At 43.0% G+C, this 21,350-nt stretch overlaps 2 protein-coding genes across 14 annotated transcripts in view; one reads left to right on the forward strand and one right to left on the reverse strand.

The window, feature by feature from the left end:
• PALS2 (protein associated with LIN7 2, MAGUK p55 family member) overlaps positions 1-4,504 on the forward strand; it is a 54,251-nt gene extending 49,747 nt beyond the window's left edge. For all 5 annotated transcript variants that reach the window (XM_084510330.1, XM_084510329.1, XM_084510327.1 and 2 more), the window contains one exon: positions 1,599-4,504. In XM_084510330.1, the coding sequence (XP_084366456.1) occupies positions 1,599-1,775 (177 nt within the window). In that variant the 3' untranslated portion in view covers positions 1,776-4,504. The remainder of the gene's footprint in view (positions 1-1,598) is intronic.
• GSDME (gasdermin E) overlaps positions 1-21,350 on the reverse strand; it is a 51,542-nt gene that overhangs the window by 12,212 nt on the left and 17,980 nt on the right. For 4 of the 9 annotated variants that reach the window (XM_084510336.1, XM_084510339.1, XM_084510338.1 and 1 more), the window contains 5 exons: positions 17,237-17,425; positions 15,117-15,244; positions 14,820-15,000; positions 13,218-13,291; positions 3,838-12,268 (listed from right to left, as the gene is read on the reverse strand). In XM_084510336.1, coding sequence (XP_084366462.1) covers positions 12,038-12,268; positions 13,218-13,291; positions 14,820-15,000; positions 15,117-15,244; positions 17,237-17,425 — 803 coding nt within the window. In that variant the 3' untranslated portion in view covers positions 3,838-12,037. Of the gene's footprint in view, positions 1-3,837; positions 12,269-13,217; positions 13,292-14,819; positions 15,001-15,116; positions 15,245-17,236; positions 17,426-21,350 lie in introns of those variants that run through there. The other 5 variants (XR_014689843.1, XR_014689844.1, XR_014689845.1 and 2 more) reach the window with 5 other exon arrangements.

The following is a 21,350-nucleotide window of genomic DNA, read 5'->3' on the forward strand; positions in this document are numbered from 1 at the left end:
ATGTGTCCTTCAACACAGCAAATTATAAGTGTTCTGTATGGACATGGGCTTTCCCAGGTGCAGGACCAAAGTAAAAAAAAAAAAAAAAAGCCAGATTGAACAGTTAACGAAATCATTCTCTGTGCTCAGCAGTACATCTTTCCCATCCAAGAAAAGCCACGGCATGCTGACAGCTTACAGGTGTAGTGCTATAGTTCAGATAGTAGTGATATCTTGTATGATGCTGATGGGGCATTCAGAGCAATAAAATGGGCAGTGAATCAGTTTACACTGATTTTTTTTTTAAACCTGTGAGATTCCTTTCTGCTAACCGCAGGAGAGACTGTCCAGTCCCAGTTGTGGTCTCTGGTTGTTAGGGATTCCAGTACCTCTGGGGGTGCTCTGTGTTTCCTCCCTCCCCCAAACAAACACTGACTTCTGCCTTGCATATACAAGAAGGCAACATTAAAACTGTCTAGACAAGTATAAGAATAATTTCCTGCACTTCCTAATATATGATTCCCTAAGGGACATCCTTTTATGTATCTGTACAGATTCTACATCAAATCTGTGGACATGTATATAGAGCATGACTTCTCATTTCTTCATCTTGTACTTCCTGAACAAATGAAAAAGCAATGTACCTTTGAATTATTGCGTATGACCTGCTGTCTAGTGGGTCTGTCAAAATTATTTGTAGCTTCCTAGGCCAGAGCAAAAAATTTTGAGGCTTGTTATGGTACGTTTGTTTGCTTGCCTCCTTCATTTACTCTGAAGGAAAGGCTATTTGCAAAGTTTTAATTTTGACTTTTGTATTTACAATTGCATTGGGACCTCAAAACATTCAAATGAATATTGGCAGGGTAACAAATCTCATAACTGCTTACAGAAAATTGTGTTTGTGTAACAGTGGAGAGGAATCTTCTAAGAACGCAGGACTAATGAAACATGAAAAAATGCTGATTGGCAGCACTTCATGAAGGCTTCATAGTGTAGGAATAAAAATTTCCTGAACATTTTGCAACTGATGTCAGAAATAAAACAATGCAGCAGTTTAGGAATGAAGAAATGATGTCGTGTGAGTAGGAAACCTGAAATGTAGTCTCTAAAACCAATAGGGTATTCCAGAGGATCTTTCTAGAAATGCGACTTTCATTGTCTTTCATTTAATGGTGGTAATATTTCTTTGATATTTTGGTGCCTTTTTTGGGGGAGAGGAGGTATAAATATATTTACATAACTGATTGACCCAATTATTCCTAAAGCATTCATTTAGTTTTAATTGAATTGTCAGTTGCACACACGAGATGATTAGCTGCCTGTTGTGCATACAGGCCCCAGTTCATGTGCTTTTATTGGCTTTCTTAAAAATCACAAAATTTGCAACATTTGGTTGCCATAATTAACACTGTTAGCACTGTACAACATTTTCAGCCCAGTCACTGCATTTTACTTGAGTTTTGTGTGGATTTGCTATAAATGAGACCTTTTCTTATTTTTTCAATATATACAATACAGAGCTTTAAACAGTCAGTTGTACTGTGTCATGAAGTAGTACTTCATTTATAAGGATTTGCCAAGTCTTGTGCTCTAAGTAATTTCTAAAATGCCTTCAACAGGACACTGATTTGAAAAAAACAGTGGATGAAAGTGCCCGGATCCAGCGAGCGTACAACCACTATTTTGATCTGACCATTGTAAATGACAACCTAGACAAAGCCTTTGAGAAGCTACAGACTGCTATAGAGAAACTGAGGCTGGAACCACAGTGGGTCCCAATTAGCTGGGTCTATTGAGCTTGCTGAAGATGAGCATAAGTAACAAATAAAATCAACTGCAGCAAATAAACTAATGTGACAAGATGTTGTGTAGATACCAACGATAACCTGCGGCACCTGTGCGTTTTTACTCTGTGTATATTCAGAAGTACACTATTCTGACTTTTTATAAAAAAATGTTGAAGGGAAAGTGTACTTAAATATGTAATTTATTTTAATTTTTCTAACTTTTTACAGATAACCTTTCTATTCATATCACATGAAGGAAATGCGTTTAAGCATTTTGTATGTTTTGATTTAGTACCTTTGCCTTTTTCATCTGAGAAACTTTCAGTCATTCACTTTAACATTTACATCTTGGTCTTACATTTTCACTGTGATTAAAAAGAGGATACTTGAAACAATTTTTGTAAAACTTGTTAATGTCAGTGTTTAACTGGTCAAGAGTCTGTAGCTTTTATTAGGAAAGAACACTAATTTCTTTTCTTCTTGTTTTTTTCCTTAAAAAGTAATAATGTAATGGGAGCAAAACTCTAAATACTAAAAGCAACAACCAACACCCAGCTCCATTGCTCCAGCTTCTTTCTGCTTAATGTTGATGCATTCTTGATGTTTCACAACTTCCTGATGTCTCTTGATTTAGACAACTGTACTGTTCTGTAGGTTCCCTTATACGTGTCTCTTAAAATAACATAAAGCAATACCTTGCAAGCTTGGTTAGTTCTTGGGAGCTAACCTGTTAGCCTGTTATGGGTGAAGTACCTACGTTAGAAAGCCTGAACGCAAGGTATTTCAGTACAATGGTGAAGTAGCCTAGAGAGAACCTGATAATGTGGAGCCTTGTAGAGTGAAGCTTAATGTTTAGCACTGTTTTTTCACACTTGTGAAAACACATTGCTTAAAAAAAAAAAAAAAAAAAGGAAAAAAACCAGTATTTTCTTTTCTTAGGACATCGTTTGATATTTATATAGTGATCTGTGGCTTAATTTCCTGTGATATTTAGCTGAGTTCTCTATTATCTTTTGGGATATTTGTGTGATAAACTGTTGTATTTTTAAGTGTGGTATAATGGAATTTCTGTGCTCTTCGTTGCATTGTGTTTTTAATTGATTTTTTCATCCAATAGCTTGTGAATTGGAAGCTTACTGCTAAAAAGCGATGTTGTTTATACCGTTTTTGTTTTACAACATTTTTGTTTAGGTTTAGTGACAATTCTCCCCTTAGTAGGCTCATTAGTGCAGCTCATATTAGCTTCAAGTTCATTCATCAAAACTTACGCTAATGTAAATTTCTGCTTGACAAGAACAAAATGAAAATATAGCTTGTCACTAAGACTAGCTCTTTTTGTGCTCACATTTTATATTACCATCTTAGCTGTTGTATATAGTAACATACACCATCAATTATCAGGTTAGGTGTCTAAACACAAGTCATCTATTTGCTTAATTGCGCTTCCACCTGGTGACAGGCACCTGGCTTCTGAATTCTTTTTCAACACCAAAGCGTGACACAGAATGCTGTCAAAAAGGCAACGTCCTCAGAACTGTTTCTGAAGGAAAAGAAGCTTCTACACTGGAAATCAGTGTTGTTTTCGGGGCTCTTAAATACTGCTATGTGCATGAGGGAAACTGTTGATTTGTACTATAGGAAAAGTGTAAATCTGAAACAAAACAAAATCAAAAACACCCCACCTGTATACTACAGATGATATTTAAAACACCTATCAAGTTGGTTGTTTGGTGAACGGGGAGGGTGGGGAGCAATGTGAGATCCCAGTGTATTTGGAAAATATGAGTCAAAAATGTGTGTAAGCACAGGTTGTCGGTGCAGCTGTTAACACTGAGATTTCAGTCTTTTAGAGGGAATCTGAAATTTTCTAAGGAAAATTTGTACCACTACTTTGCTTTATTGTTACAGTTTTCAGGATGTGTTTGCTCTGGTTTTGTTTAAGTTTGGCAGAGCTTTTAAGCGTGGTAGCAGCACAAGACCTTTATTTGCCTTTCCCAGGAGATACGTTCTGTGATCCTGTCGCTCAGAGGCTGCTTTGAGAAATGGATCAAATGTTTTATGTAGCAGAAAAGATAGCAGAGCCATTGCTTGACTATTTTGATGACTTACTCTTGGCACTACAAGCTGAACGTGACTGAACTGTGTTTGTATGCTGTGTAATAGAAGACCTACATATGCTGTAAATAAGACGTGCTAACTGGACAGATACGATGCCTTTTCATTGTAAGTTAGAAAATGCTCTATTTGTGATGCCAAAAGTGGGCTGAGCTCACTCTTCCTCAAATAACGGAATGAGAAGATTCTTCAATTCCGATGTTGTTGTTTCTATTGCAAATATCACTCATTTTCATCTGATTTTTTTTTCATACAGTTAGCCAAATGAATCACATGAAACGTGGACACCAAGGTTTTGTAAGGAAAACCGTGCTCCTTCTATTTCCATCTCAGCAGAGATCACGCTGTCAGAATGCCTACCTAGTGAGCAGTCTCCAAGTAGCCATGCATTTGCTAAAGGCTAAAACTTCAGCTTGTGCTTAAGCTCCACATAGCGTTTTAAAATCTAGCACATTTAAGTTAGCACAGCAGAGCCTAGCAGCTGACCCGGTGCTGTTAATGTCGATGCTAATGAGAAGTACGATTCTGAAGCAGTAAGAGATGGGTTGCTTAGGTTGCAGTCAAGGACCATTATCAAAGTGACTGCAGGTTTTAATTGGATGGTCACGTGCACAGGTTTTAATTGGATGGTCACGTGCAAGTGTTAAAAAAAAAAAAAAAAAAAAAAAGTAACATTCCTTGCATCTGTTTGTTAAATCATGCAAATTGAGAGTCCAGATTGGCAGGTTTATAACATTTTGGATTTTTTTAAAAGTGAAATAAGATTTTCATCAGATATTCTGTTTAGTTTGTCACTAGCTGGTAGGATTTCTAGAATAACAGTTACTTTTATTAAAACAAAAGGATACATTTGTGTAGGTTCTCAGAACAAAGGTGCCATTGCAGTCATATACACAGTGGGGATAGACTCTACCTGTTCTTTACAGGAGATCAGAAGTTATATAGGGACCTGCACATTGTGCAATTAGGGGAAAGATGCTTTGAAAGGCTAGTTTTGAGCAAGTGAAAACTTTTCATATTGCAGCTGTGTGAAGTATTCCTGGGGGATTTCAAATAACGAGGATTTCATGTATCATTCTGTATGAAACATTCATTTTCCAGATGTTAACAGGAAAAGTTTTTACATTGACTGTTAATAACAATAGGCGTGTCTGAGCAAGGTGAAGATGCTGCTAAATGTTTAAGATATGTGGTATGTATCACAAGATAATTATTTAAGTAGTTTAGAAAAGTGAATTATCAAATAGTTGTCTGTGTATATGTATGTATGTGGATGGTAAAACAACAAATGCTCATGTCTGCTACCACATTACTATCTACCATGACTTAATCCAGAAATGTACCTGCATGTGAGACTTTAGAACTGGTACACTTCTCTACCTGGTTTATTGTGTTTACTAATGTATATTTTTCTAAATATACAGATATTTCAATCTAAAAATTCTATATTTATCTGTAATTTCTATGTTTTAAACAGTGCATGAGGTGCTGTAAAATTCTGTACATATAGAGAGACTTATAAAAGAAACACTGTAGTTGCCCTGTGTATGAAAAGTTATACATAAAAATACAGCCAGTACACCAAGACCCCTAAGTTATTTCCTTAAGCGCACCAAAAATTCCTGTAAGTATACACCAACCTCAACTTTACTGTAAATACTTTGGTGTGTGTATACCCAAGTGATTGATTACCTTGCTGTCTCTTAGGTTACACTGGCAGGCCTACTTGAGGTTCCACATCATGTGCAAGCTGTAGGCAATTAAGTTCAGTTTGACAACGTCACCTTGCATGGACTTACCAAGGGCTTTACAAATGACCTGCAGATATACAATGAAGGTAAAATCACGTACTGACCCAGGCATGGGAAATAAATTTGCACCCAGTGCAGTATTCCTCATTTGTGCACAGTCCTCAGGTCAGGGCAGCTCTGTGCACTTGGTCATACAAAAAAGCTTTCTGGAGCAGGACATCAGATCATCTCTGAACTCTGGAATTTGTGTTTACACAAACTGTCACATCTGTGACAGGTTCAAAATGGAACAGTTTTATTTTGCTGATCCTCTGTTCTAATTCATTGCATCTTCTAAAATCACACCTAAGTGGTTTGCTATATGAGTTGCCTGCAGCTCAGTGCAGCTCAGTGGAAGTTGTCTGTGGTTGGTTTTTAAAGGGTTATTCAGATAATAAATAGGAAACTTTTTTTCTCTTAAAACACAAAAAATTCCTAGCTAGGGACCCTATGGAGCCAAGTTTGCCTCTCTGCTGTGCTTAAGTAAGGACCAGTATAGAGTGACCAAGTAGAGCACTACTGCAGAAATTGGGAGATCTGAGTTACTGCTGTTTTTACACAAACTGCTACTGTGGACAAGAACAAATTCAAACTTCCTTTACCTGTTCCCTTGGTTTTCCATCCAGTCTTCATCTATCGTTTTCATTCCAATTGAAGGCTGAGGCAGATGCCACTTCTCAAAGCATCTATAGTGCCTACTGCGACAGCTTCCCAGCCACTCGTTGTGCCTGCAGGTACAGCTGTGAGACCAGTTACAGGTGGAAGTCTGTCACATCTACCATGCAAACGGAGAAGGATTATTTACTGCATGCAGGGTTTCTTGCCTCACCCAAGTTCTGAAGCGCTAAAGCACTGTGTCGTTATTGCCAAACTTAATGATACTACTTCTGCAACAGTGTTAGGGATCAACTTATCCCTGTTTAAGTAGTGGTTAGTTGACTTCTAGTAGACTTCTAGTCTGCTAGACTTCTTGCCTTAAATCTCTCTCTAGCTGTCAGTAATCTCGGGATTTCTTTAGTTAAGGTACTTTCATTTGCTTTCTCTGGCAGACTGTCATTAGTGAAGGTGGTGAAATGAAGTCCTGGCCCCCTTCCCCAAACAACACCCAACCTCACCCTTCAGTTTTCACATTTTAAAGAACCTTACTGATGTGAATTGTTTGGGATTCCAGTTTATCTTGTAGAGGTAATAGTGTTCAATACAGACACCGGTATTTAAGAATGGTGTAACTTAGTGTTTGCAGTTCCAATACTAAAGAAACAATCTAATACATTGAGAACACTTGTAACGAGTATTAAGAGGCAGCTTTGGCTTCTAAATAGTTTCAAAGTGCGCTCACACACAAGTAGAGCTATGTAGATAGATAAATTAGGGTTAATATACTGCAAGAAATTCAAAACAGTGTCTGCTAACTTACTTGAACTCTTCATTTTGGACCACAGTGGGATACTATTCCACAGAGCGTCACTTGTTGAACTGTTGAATTCTTAGTTCATTTACTGGTACTGAAGCTGGAATTTACCTGCACAGACTAACAAACAAAAATTCCAGCTTGGTGAAGGCTGTTAAGCAGTTTCACACCCAAACTTTTTTTTTCCTTTAAGGAGAGCTTCAGTAATATTTATAATTTGTAGGATACATTGCATTTAAAGTAGATGTGAATTTTGTTTTCAATATTTTATTTTATTTTTTTTTTTTAACTTTTTCTCCTGCTAGTTGGGTATAGATTTGCTTTTGCTGCTAATGCAGTGGATGGATGTGGAATATGACCAAGCTGCAAGGCTAAGATGGTTAAAGTAGGCTTGGAGACACTTTCTCCCACTTACTCTTTTCCTTTTGATGTCATCAGCTCCACACTAATGCTTGTCCATGCAAGTCTGGCTGTCTTCACAGCTGATCCAAGTCATCACTCTGTAAGTAGCTAGCCTTTACCTAGAATATAGTGAAATCTCTTCCCAAAACCAAAATAAATTCTCAATTATTTGATCTCTTATACAAAATATAGTATAGAGCAAATCTAATGATAGTTCTTTGTGCAGTTCCGGGAGTGGCAGGAAAACTGTCAGCTGCCGAAATTAGGCTATTTTTTTTTGGCTGATTTTTGTTGGTTTAGGTCTTGTACACACATGTACAGAGAGAACTGCTGGAAAGGATTTCTCCCCCTTTAAAAATGCATGTTGAGCTTTCCCTTCCCCCAAGTCCTGCATTACACATTACCTGTTTGTAACACTTGAGTATTCTGATAGAAGGGGGAACCTCCTCCTTAGGTTTTAAAAGACAGAAAGTTTGCCTCCTCCTCACCCCAAACTGGGCTAAGAACTATAAAGTCTTGTTTAAGTAAGTGTATTGCTTTAAATGTGTATTGGAAGTCTGTCACTGTGCATTTCTTTACCTTGCTTGTTCTCACAAAAGTGTTTTTTTTTTTTTTTTTTTTTTTCCCTATTGGAAGCTTTGCATGTTGTTTTTTTTTTCCTTCTACAGAATACTAAACTGGATTTGACACTTTTAAAACTTTAAGAACTGCTCTCCTGTAAAAAATAAATAAATACTTTTTACTAGCTGAAAACATCATGCAAAAGAAAATCTTAACTATTTCTAATGTGAAGGTGAAGATGATTTAGTACCTAATTGTTTGAATACAATGCTATAGAGCAGGCCTAGATGGGACTTGTTAGCATTCTGACTTGATGTTAAAAAGTCAGCTAATACGTAGGACATTTTTAAATTGTAACTTGTTTTTTAAAGCCCCCATTGTCTTTTTCACAGCTAATATTTTCACAATAAACACAGCCAAGCATAAAAATATTAATGTACAAAATTGTGAAATTCTGTTAATTCCCAACAAAATATTTTTGTATATAATAAAGATTTAATACTGAAAAACTGCAATTAACTTCTTCTCTGAAGTTTTTTTGGTCATACAGTGAATTCTAGCTAAGTGAAGATGCTCTCAGGAGGCAATCTGAGCACATCTGCCTTTTATCTTTCACTGCTGCGATCCAGTTCCGCATCAAGTATTTCCTGCTACACTGCTGTTAGGGTGCTAGTACCAAACCCTCCACTGACCAGCTCACCTGCAAAGGTTGGTCTTTGCACTGGGGCTGGGGAGGCTAAATTCTGTACGCTTGGAAGAAGCTCTTGCGTTCTTTAAAACACGACAAAAATCTTGACTTTGCACTTACTGTGCTTAGTGTCATCTCTTGAGACAGCAGGCCAAGGAAGGAAAACTAAAAAGCTTTTTCATTTTTCCATATTGTGTCCTTTGCTCTGAAATCATGTAATTTCCTGCCAAGAAAGGGGCTGTCTGAAATCCCTTGAAAACATGTGTCTCAGCACAGGCTCTGAATCACACCATGGCAGCTGCCACAAAGGCTACAGACCCTGGAGCCCACGCGGCAGCTCTGCTTCGAGGTGCCACCCTGCCACCTTAGGGTTTGCTCCTGCCTGAGATGGGTGTAAGCACCCAGCTCTCTACTCCAACTCTCCTTGCCTGGCTCAGATTCTCAGATTCTGCTCCTGGCTGCACCTCAGCTGCAGCAGTGAGGCGTTCCACATGCATGTTTGCCAGTTAAGAAATAAAACTTTTTGATTGCACCAGCACCTTTTCCCCATTCAATGTGGAGCCCCTTGGGCCTCTCCAGCCATCCTACAAATGCTTTTGCTGAAGCTGGGTTCCTTCCTTATTTCCTAAGTACTCCAGCACTATGGGCATCTGTCTCTGTAATTCAGGCGTGCACGAAAGCCCAAGTGGCTCAGGCCTGCAGCCTGTCCTAGCCGAGTGCTGGTTACTGAAACAAGGCAGAGCCTGCAGGAGACAGCGCGTGCTTTAAAAAGCAGACACTGACCTCAGCTTCCCTCAGGCTGATCTGATCCCAAATCACAAAGGTGAGGCTTCTTTCCCTTTCTGTTGTGGAACCAAAATTGTATCAGAGGGAAGCAAGGTTTTGGGGAGGGCAGGCTGGGAGTGCAACGAAGCCTTTTATGAGGCAAGCGCCAGCCTGCTCTGCAAGACCCCAGTGCCCTTTTACCACCTCTGTTTTCTAGGGAAACCCCACCTAACCTTGAGGAAGCAGTTCCTGCGTGAGGCCAGCCTGTCACAAGGAATCAGCTTCATCAAGGATGCAGCGAGCAGATTCTGAACTCATTTGGATCAGTGCAGCTTAGGCTGGGTGCATGCAGAGGTTATCCTCATCCAGCTTAGGGAAAGGGGCAGGACAAAAAGTACACAGACAGACACGTTGCCTCAGCTGCTGCCTTGGGTCTTCACAACCCCAGCCCGTGTTATTTTGAATATTTATGTGCGCAAGATCCTGCTTTCAGGAGCGTGCAAGAAAGAACTAGAGACATGAGCATATAAATTGCCTTAGCAGCTTGTTCTTACCCACCTGTGCTACTCTGTTTTCCAAAAAGCGCTCCAGGCTATCTGTTGGTCTAGAGGTGCTTCTGTGATCCCAGAGGAAAGGAAACACGTAAAGGACAGAGCCAAGGCTGGTGGCTGCCATGCACAACTTCTTCAGGGAAGGGGATCAGTGCTAAAAGCGGGGCAGGCAGATGTGGTGAGGAGCCAACAGACCTGAGCAAAAAAAGACTAGCAAGTGGAGGCAGAAGGGGCAGAACCCCTTGGGGTCTTTTTAACCAAAATAGAGTCTCCTACATATCCAGGACAGCCCACCCATCCTGAAAGCAGTTACACAACACAGCACGCATAAGGCTTCCATCAAGACTCTGAAGACCAGGACACACGAAGGGCAGCACTACATGGATTCACACATGTCCTCCTACTGCGTGTGTGCACCAACTTTGAAAGCCAAGGGAATGACAGGAATCAAAAAAGGATAAGCAGTACTCACATACATTAAGTTTTAAGTAATTCTATTGTTTTGCTATGACATTTAATACATATTTTTGATAAATTAGTTACAGAGGCAACTTTTGAGCAGTGGTTGGCAGGAGAAAAAACCTTCCCACTTACAAACATGTAATTCCCACAAGCAGGAGCTTCCACCCCCCAAAAGGACATTTCCATATCCACCAGTGCGATGTTTGGGCAACACCGTGAGCTTCCTTTTACACAGAGACACAGGAACACCAACACTTCAGTCTGCAAACGTATCTTGCGCTCTCAGGTATGGAAAGGTACCAAGGTGCTTTTTTTTGCAAAGTCAATTTTCTCAGGGAAAGCTTAACTGACACGAGCTTTTGAAGACCTCTTGGGCTCAAGACCATCTAGGAACAGAGAAGGAAACTGAAGCCAGGATTCCTACCCAATCTGTAAGCTGCAGGGCCTGTGCACTAACCAGCCCTCCCTACAGATGCATGCTTGCTTCCTTGTCAGCCATCTCAGTCTTACCTGAAAGCACGGATATTCCACTTATCTGGAGCATCATCTTCCCCAGCCCACATTTACATTGATCTCTGCTGTGCTTCTGTCCCATTCACACGATCACAGAAAAGTATGATAAAAAAAAAAAAAAAAAAAAAAAAAAAAAAGACAAAACAGCTCAAAGCACAAAGTGCTTTGCTAACTCTCTGCTATTAGTCAAAGACAAGCAAAACACCCGCGCTGAAAATGTCACATGGATGAAACCATTGCTGTGGTGGAGTGCTGCAGGGACATTTTGTACACACGTACCAGAAGGCATCACAATACCTCAAAGAGAAAGTTCAAAATGTAATTTGAACAGCTGAAACCTGCTACACTTAGCAAAAACTTGGTTGAAAACAGAGGCATAAATCCCTAAGGTGGTCTTAGTTTTTTGAAAAAAAAAAAAAAAAAAAAAAAAAAGAGTTTATTATTTCCTGCAGCTTGCAGTTCACATGGCTTGATGCCAAACTACACTTAATAAACGAACACCTAATTAAGTACCTCTTCCAGAGCCCTCCACTTCGCCTCCTCCAGACTGAAGGCATTCTGCACCTCAGGTCTCAAATGAGCAAAACATACACTGTGCTGCAGAACCCTGGATTTCCACAGCCTGCTTACAAAAAGCAGTTTGTACTTTGCAGTTTTCTCCCACGCATATTAATGCGAGCAATCAGGCTTCTACCGCTCTGCAGATCTGACAACTATCAGAACAGCTACGTTCAATTTCTGTTCCAGGCTTGTCTTTTTTTTTTTTTTTTTTTTCCCTTCCTCCCCTGCATTTCTTATTTACTTATTTATGTATTTCCCACTGCAGATGTTACCTTAGTGAAATTGCAGAGCAGCAGCTCACCTTCCTACAGCAGCAGAGGGCTCACTGCCGCCTGCCTTGCCTCCGCAGACCCCCAATACTCAGCTGCTCTATTGCCAGCTCACACACATCAGGGCTACTGCACAGCTAGAGAAAGAACAGGCTGGGACAGTGCTCCTATACAGCAAAGCTCCTACGCAGTCCCACCTAAGCTATGAAGTCCGTACAGTGCAACATAAAGGAGGAGGGGGAAGAAGCGAGGTTCTCTCGCAGTGACAACTTTTACAGAAGACTCTGTCATTTCTAAATTAATGCTTGATGAGGCAAAAAGCCTTTGCACAACATTGAATCTTCCTCTGTCAGTCAGAGTAGCCACCAACGGACTGCTCAGTGCCAAGGTGCCGTCAGCTGAAGCGATATTAGGCTGTATTTACAAGACAGAAAGAGACAGAAACAGAGGCATTAGAGAGGCTTTTCAATCAGCACTGTTCTTCGCGTCACAGAGCTTGGTTCTTTCTCACAAAACCACTGGAGAACTTACACAGCAGTGGTAGAAGGGCAAGATTCCCTCTACCATTCATTACCTTCGGAGCTGGATGAGCACCACTGTATTCATCAAAGCTCACCTCCCCACAGCCATGTTTCACAATGCTCCGTTGTGACAGCCACTGCGCTGGCAGCTGGAAAGAGGAGCAGGGAGCGCTGCTTCTCTCACACCCAGCGTGGGTACTGCCCTCACACCCAGCCCTCAGACCTGCTCTGCAGCACCCTTTAAGGAGAAACATCTCTCCCTCTGCTTTCTCCCCAGTCCAACCTCTCTTGCTGCAGATTACATTTACCTCACTCTCATTCTGAGCCAACGGCAGCATCACCTTGTCCCTACACATCTGAAGGTTTTTACTGCAATTTTTGTCACTGGGCTTAAGAAATTCAGAGCAAATGCCAGCCCTGCTCCATCCCTTCAGCTGTTTTTAATGAATGGCCTCATAGATTTGCCACTCCAAATCTGCCAAGGCCCAAGCACTGCTGCTATCAAAGGGAATTTCTGCTTCCCAAGGGCAGGTGAGTGTTGTTACTGAGATTTAAGAATGGGTTAGGGGTACTGTTAGCAAATTAAAATTCAAGCTAAAATTACAATTTCCTTTTGCTCACGGAATCTCTTACATGCAGGAGCACTTCAGAGGCCAGGTACCCACCTGCAAACAATTCCCTGCTTTGTTTGCCACCATCAGGCTCTGACCTTGCCTGAGCAGTGCCCACAGCTGAGATCTGCCCCAGAGCCTGACACCTTCTTTACTGGGTGAGAAGCACAAGGAGGCAGAGCTGGGCCATTACTGCTGCTGGTGCCCACGCGCCACTTTCTGATTACTCACCAAGCAACACAATGCCGGAACAACCTGTAGATCACAGCAGGCACGCAGCAGGACAAGAGTGTAATCAGACAGCTCTGTGAAGGAGACATTAACAGGGAAAGATTATTTCCAGTGAATGCAGCGCAAGGCTGGCTGCTGGAGATGGGACTTGCTTAACAGTGAGCTTTGCTGTGGGGCTCTCCTGCTGAGCAGCGACGGGCGAGCTGCATTTGTGAGGCCACCCGCAGGTACAGCACTTTGTGGAAATGGACGCTGGAGACCAAAGTGATTCTACAGCGTGGGCAGCTGTGACAAGTGCTCTTCTGGGCATTTGGAAGGGGATGATCCAGCCCTTTGTCTGCTTCCCAGACCGCAGAATAAAGTGGAATGGGCAATGGGTACAAGCAAACCCCACGCTGACTATCCCTGCCCTTGACAGAAAGGCAGCTTGTAGGAAAGGGGATCTCCTCCCCAGTGTTCTCTTCTCCTCCCCAGGCACCTCCCCACTGTTTCAGCCTGAGCCTGCAGGCTAGCTGAATGATTTAGGCCTTGAACAAAACAAGACCCACCGTTCTCAAAATCTGTATGAGATGCTGACTTCAGCAAAACCTCAATTTGAGAGGAAAGACAGAGCTGGGGGCAGGGAGAGGGAATAAATGATCCCTGCCCTGCCCTTAAACTCTGTAACTCCAAGGCTGTAATTTCTAATAGAAGCAACAGGCAGGAAACAGCTTTTGATTCTCAATCCAGCTACAGTTCCGCCTGGACGTTAGCAGTAGCCATCATGTCTGAAGCCAGGTGATAATGCAACACACTCAATTAACTGCACCCCGCTGTTAATAGCATCTGACAAGTATTATCACATCAGCTGGCCTCTGTTTTCCATTTCTTTTGTGTGTCTGCAAATGAGTTAAGCTTCCCTACCTGTGTACTGCTCACACGTGGATGCACAGTGACATTTGCTGCACAATGCCATGTCTCCCTAATACCACACCTGCCTTCCCTTCGTTATCTTAATGTCAGGAAACTTTATGTATGAGATAGACTCTTTCCTGGCTTTTTCTCCTCTATCTCGGATTTTGCAGGTGACTTTTAATTAACACTGTGGGGCCAACTAGATTGTGAGGATGGCATTTGTTTGACATTTGTGTTTTATCTGCTTTTTCAGTAGCAGCAAAACAACCCTCTAATTGCAGTGTCTCTACATTAAATTCATTTTTGCTAAATATAGTTTGGACCTCAACAATATATGCTGCTCCAGAGAAGACAACACCCAATTTGTAATTCTCAGCATTTAGGCAAGAAGAACTCTGGCAAGCATCAAGAACAGAAATTAGCTTGTCAAACTGGAAATGGCCACATTCAGCAGAAATTGGAGTAGAGCTATCTTGGGGGAAAGTGTATTTACAAGCAAAATCTGTCAGAGATCAAGGGCTGACTTTAGTTCATAGCCAGGAATGGCTAGCAGAGTATACAAATCGCAGAAAAAGGAACGGAACATATTACACTCAGTAAACTCACCAATTGCTCAACAAAAAGAGCCATAAATGTTTTACACTGAGGGAGCATTTAAAAGGTGAAAAAAATCATAATAAAAGGCTTTTCTCTTCATGCACAACATACCAGAGAGAGCACTGATGAGGAGGTGAGCAGCTGAGACCAATTCCTCATCCTGAAGCTGACAGTTCTGCAACAATACCTCATTACTGCACCCTAAGAGCTGCAAGACGTCAACCAGGTCTTGCTGTTGTGCAGGTTTTAGCTCCTTCAGATCTGGCTTGTCTCCTGTGCAGATATCATCTAACTGGAAGCAAAAGAAAAAGTAAAACTTCTTGAAAACACAGAAGTTTGAGCAAAAGCTAGTGCTAGCTCTACTCAGAAATTACTTTTAGGAAGCAAGCAGAAGTTTCTTTATCTTACCACATCCTCCAAGGCAGTTACCATTTCTTCACGGAGCAGGAGTTCACACAGGCTTTTATATAAAGCTCTTTGCTTTTCTTCTGGGAGCTTTGCAAAGGGCTGGAACTGAGCCTTCAACCATGATAGATCTTTTCCAAGAAAGCAGTAAAAAGTAAAAGTAAGCAGTGCTACACAAATGCCAGTAAGAACAGTTAGCATTTTTGCTGTGCATTTCTTAAGCTGGTGTATCACTGCATCTTGACATCCCCATTTCCATCAGCGTGAGTCATAATGAAAGGCTGGAACACATCCGAATGCATTTCCCTAATGGATCACTGAAACATCAGTGAAAATACTGAAATACAAAAATACCACCACTAAGGATCAATGTTCAGCATTCAGTATTTTTAGTATTTAGAAGTCGGTATTTTAATGTTTGCTGAATTAACCATATGCTAAGTGTCTTGCCTGGATGGTCATCTCCAGAGGACGTTCATTTATAAGGCAGAATTAAGTGTTCTGCTCATAACCCAATTTTTTAAATCTGAGGGTTAATATGAATTACCAAGACATTGGTGTGAGTACACACACAATCAGAAGGTCCTGTTGTGACGATAAATTGTCAAGGTCTTCATATTTTATCAAACAGATCCAAGAATTACACCCTTTCAGCCCTAACCTAAAAATACCTATTGCACTTCATGACAAATGTATTTTTTTGATTCAAACACCGAATTCATTACAGCATAGATAACAGAAGCAAATGAGAGATCACTGCATTTTTTTCCACAATTCGGTTACGACACTACAACAAAGAATTTTATGACATCAAATTGCCATTTATGTAAAAGAAAGTAAGTTTTCAAGTCAGTGATGCCAACTGGAAGGTTGGAACGTATTTTTCCACATTCCAAAAAATACGGGCATTCAAACTTTCTTAGCCTTGTTTTAAGAGGAGCAAAGACACTTCCCTTTATGTCACTCCAGTGATATATTCTCTTTTAAAGATGCCTTTTATATCTACAAGTTACTTTACAAAAAAAAAGCTCACCCACAGGCAGATTTTTTTGAGGGTATCTGATGCAATGGTATGACTGTCCAAATAACAGAACAGGAAACCTACTTTAAATTGCTTTAGGAGAAAAAAAAATCCTTTATTTTTTTCTCTAAGCAAGTGCACGTTAATTAAATGGAACCTTTAATTAAAGAAAACCTTTAATTAAAAGTCTTTTAAGCAAAAAAGGCACAAAGATATGTCAAGCTAAACCAAAAACTGATACAGTGGCTTATTCTTTCACAAAAAAAAAAGTTTTGTTTTGCTTTTTAAATCTACACACAGAGATAGTCATTCCACTCAGACACGACTACATTAGATAATCAGAGAACTTATTTCAGGACAATAGATATCTGTTTCGGTCACAGTTAGTCTACTGAACAGCCATGGAAAAGGGGTGAAATTTAGAGATAACAGAAGTAATGTTCATCACCAGAAACAGCTGTAAGAACCCTACCCAGAACTGATGAAAAGTAAAGTGTGTTCCGAGGCCATGATTTGTTTTCCCCTTTCTCATTTCTCTTGTGATAATCCTGCCCCTCCTTCATCCCTATAAAAAGCAAGTTGTGCCTGGCCCACTATACCAATTTGCAAACTTCCGCTCAAGTCATATTTTAATTTCATCAGCCTTAGCTGCTACCAAGCATCTCTCTCAAGCTTCTCAGAGAATAATGAGGGTAAGTGGAAGAGGAGTGGGGTATGCCTCTGTAGCTTTTGAGACTTAAAATAACCTTTAACTAAGGAGCTTTACCGAGAACATTCAGTGACCCTTTCTGTATGAATGCATAAATCATCACTAATTTTACACAGCTTACCCAGAGTAATAGTTTTTTATGTCAGTTCTGTTATATTTTAAGATCATATTAATGGCAAAGGGATTCAGTATGTTCCTAGGGAACAGTCCTCTGCATGTACCCATTGCAGAAGTAAATCTTTCTATTCTTTCAGTGCATTCTCCCAGGAATTCCTGATAAGAGCTATGGAAATGAACCAACAATTTCTTATGTACTATCACACCAGATTATTTCCTTCTATCTTGTTGCTTAACTCTCTGTAATGTAATCACATAAAGCATTTCTGGTAATACCTTGTTTCAATACACTTAAAGAAGCATCACTGGGAATGAGGTTCCTAGCCCCAGAGTACATCCCATTATCAACAGCATCTGGCTGATACAGAAACAAAGCATCTCTGAACGGTGCTGAGTGGGGATAAATTGAGCCTTCTGTGCTTTCTCTTTCAAAACCTCCTTGTTGTTCATCCAGCAGACAGAACTCTGTAATTAGAAATACAATTGAAAAAAATCATGAAATATACAAGCAGTTACTGAATGAGATGCTAGCTTACGTTATCTAGTGTTCTCACATGTGATTTCTTCCTACCTCATCTCTTCTAGATGAAGATAATACCAGCAGTTGCTATCTGTATGCTATTACTGCAGCCTTCATGTCTGATGCGGTGTGCACCAACACAGGTCTGTGCTGCAGCTACCGGCTACAGAATGTGCCACCAGCTTCCATGAATTTAATTAACAGAGCTACCAAGTAACACGAAAACTGAAAACTTCCCCCAGACACTGCAAACCTGAATGCTGCGTACAGGAGATGCAGACATGAGTTTGTTGTTTTGTTTCGTTGTATTTTCTACCAGTTAGGAGGTGCATTGCAACAGGAACAACAGAATCCACTGAAAATGGAGACACATGAAAGCACTTTCTGAGATTGATAAAAAGCCCTGAGCGTCCCTCACAGAGCTTCTTCTGGTCATGGCATCGACAGACACCTCTCTCTGACTCAAGCCACAAGTCCATACTCAGGTTCTCCAGATGAGTGAACAATAGTGGGCTTTTCAGGGTCTCTACCCAATTGGGACTGCACCCAATCATGTTCACCGACTTTTCCATATACTGTCTTTTTTGCAAAGACTTCACGGAGAAAATCACAGAATCATCTAGGTTGGAAGAGACCTCCAAGACCATCTAGTCCAACCTCTAGCCTAACACTAACAAGTGCACCACTAAACCATATCACTAAGCTCTGCATCTAAACATCTTTTAAATACTTCTGGAGATGGTGACTGAACCACATCCCTGGGCAGCCCATTCCAATGCCTCACAACCCTTTCAGTAAAGAAGTTCTTCCTAATATCCAACCTAAACATCCACTGGAGCAACTTTAGCCCATTCCCCCTTGTCCTGTCACCAGGCACATGGGAGAACAGACCAACCCCCATCTCACTACAGCCTCCTTTAAGGCACCTGTAGAGTGTGAAAAGGTCACACCTGAGGCTCCTCTTCTCCAGGCTAAACAACCTCAGCTCCTCAGCTGCCCCTCACAGGACTTATTCTCCAGACCCTTCACCAGCTTCGTCGCCCTTCTCTGGACTTGCTCAAGCACCTCGATGTCCTTTTTGTAGTGAGGGGCCCAAAACTGAACACAGTACTCGAGGTGCGGCCTCACCAGAGCCGAGTACAGGGGGACGATCACCTCCCTAGCCCTGCTGGCCACAGTGCTTCTTATACAAGCCAGGGTGTTGCTGGCCTTCTTGGCCACCTGAGCACACTGCTGGCTCATATTCAGCTGACTATCAACCAATACTCCCAGGTTTTTCTCTCCCAGCCTGTAGCTCTTCTTGGGGTTGCTGTGCAAGAGCAGAGGTGCCCTGCCAGATACCGGCCCCACAGTGTCTCGCCCAGCCACAGGGAGCTCAGCCCATCCACAGCACGACTTCCTGATTGTTTCTAAACAACACCAGGTTTGTCACGCATGTTCCCACTGTCTCTGGCCAATTTCCACCTTCCCAGGTGATAAGTTGTTCCTCAGCTTCTTGTTGTGTCCTTATCAATGGTGGAACGCAAAAAGCTGTGTAACTTTACAAGACCCGTTTGGGAGAAGTAGAAAGCAGGAATTCTTTATTAACAGCGCAGGGCATAGGGGGGATAATTCCACCCAAAATGGACATCTAAGCAAGACAAAGACTACTCATTTATGGTACGGTGATATCCATGTTCCTGCAGTTCACAGGAAAGGACAGGACTTATGCTAATGGTTTCTCAGACCTAATTATCGTATTGTCCCTCCTGCTGTCGCAGGCGCAGTAACCTCTGGTGGTCACACTTTGGGGACTTTCTGAAGAAGGCTCATAGTTTTCGTCATCTTGTACTTCTTTCCATTTGCACGTGCTCAATCATTGTTTAACTGGTTCAGCACTATTGATCTTTTGCAAATTCAGCCAACTTAATTGTTTTAAGAGATACTTTGGACTCCATATTCCTTCTTCAGCCTGGACTTTGGAGATAGAGCAGAGTCTTCTTATCACACGAGGCCGATAAAACAATTGAGCAGTATAAACCTTTGTGGCTGCTCCTGTCCCCACCACTTCCCATTGCCATGACAACTCCTCACCCCCAAATGACTTCTCAGCCCCACGTCTCCCTCGGGGACCTGCCACTCACAGCTGCTCCCCGTCAGGAGCAGACATCCCCAAACCAATTCATGGCGGGGGCAGCGGGAGAGGGCTGCGTTCAGCCCCTGCTGCCGAGCGATGCAGGAAGAAGTGCAGGCAGAGGCTTTGCAGGGTGGAAGAGTGGTAATTTATTATTCCTGGGGTAATCGTGGCTGCCACCCCCAGCCCGGCCCCAGGTGAGGCCCGGCCGCCTGCTCAGGCGGGGGGCCCGGCCTGCCGGCCCGCGTGCTCCCCGGCCCCCGGCTCCTCCTGCCGCACCCTGTGCAGCCAGGACGTGTCCCCGACTTCGGCGTCCTGCGGGGAGCGTGGCAGTCTGCGCCCGACCTGCCCCGCGTGCCAGGAGAAGCTCCTCTCAAGTCCACGTTCAGTGGAGCGGCTGCGCGCCCTGCGCCGGGGCGACACGCTGCGGGAGCGGTAGTTCGAGGGGCTCCTCTGCCGTTGCTGCTGCTGCTGCCGCCGCCCCAGCCGCGCGTTGCGCTGGAATCTTCCGCGGGGTCTTCGGGCCAGGCGAACAACTGCAACGATGTGCCCACGGCACAGCGGGCAGGTGTCTCTTTGCGCAGCCCACAGCTGGATGCACTCCAGGCAGAAGGAGTGCCTGCAGGGGTCGATGCGGGCTGCGCTGGACAGCGGGCCCAGGCAGATGGGGCACGGCTCGTCCCCGGGGGCCTCCTCGCGCTGCTCCTGCTGTGGCCGCCGGCTCATATTGCCTGCGGCCACCACAACCTGGAGCCGGTCGTCCTCTGGGGAAGGCTGCCTTGGTGCGGGGCGCTCAGCAGCAGCCCGGGGTCTTCAGCACCTCGACGCCTCGTGGGTCGCCTGCAGCACCTCCCTCACCTCGTGTGTCGCTGGCTGGATCTCGACACCTCACAGGACACCAGCAGGACGACTGCAGAAAGAACCAGAAAGAAAATCTTCTAGCAGCAAGAAGACATTAGCTCTCTGGGTTCAACCAATTGTCTGCGGGTAGTACAGCAGCAGCTGTTCTGTGTACGGATTGCAAACATGGCCGTTAGAATGGCAAATCGGCCTGTGATAGCTCCTTCTTGGCAGGGCCACGCTTAGGCCAGATGAGGCCCATGCACGTCTGTAGGTGTGAGAGCATTACCGAAGGGCCTCGATGGCTCGCGTGCAACAAGAATGGCTTCGTGTGTGCCTTGCGCAACACCTCCGCCCGTCTCTCTCTCCTTCCAGCCGTAGCACCTCGAACTCTCGAGCTCCACCAGCTGGACTGGCCGCAGGCACCCCGTGCAGGGCATTTATAGGCAGCCGCCTTCTGTGAGGCCAGAGGTGACATCAGCAGGCTCTGGGGGCGTCCCTATGGGCAGCAGTGTTTCAGTGGGAGTCTCACGTATTGGAAGTGATAATATAATCTTGCTAAATTATGTCCCACTTTTTGCGCACTACTGCGTTCGGTCTCTTCTGAGATGGCTTTTATCAATTTGCCTGATACATGTCTCCATGCTTGGCTTCTGTCAGCATGGAGCAGCCATCTTACAACAGCATTGACTTCCTTTGGTCAGGTGACCTCCCACTGTCAGTGCTGCCCTCCCAAGAGCCTGCTGATGTCACCTCTGGCCTCACAGAAGGCGGCTGCCTATAAATGCCCTGCACGGGGTGCCTGCGGCCAGTCCAGCTGGTGGAGCTCGAGAGTTCGAGGTGCTACGGCTGGAAGGAGAGAGAGACGGGCGGAGGTGTTGCGCAAGGCACACACGAAGCCATTCTTGTTGCACGCG

Source organism: Aythya ferina (genome assembly GCF_964211825.1).
Source record: "Aythya ferina genome assembly, chromosome: 2".
In the NCBI taxonomy this organism is placed as follows: Eukaryota; Metazoa; Chordata; class Aves; order Anseriformes; family Anatidae; genus Aythya; species Aythya ferina.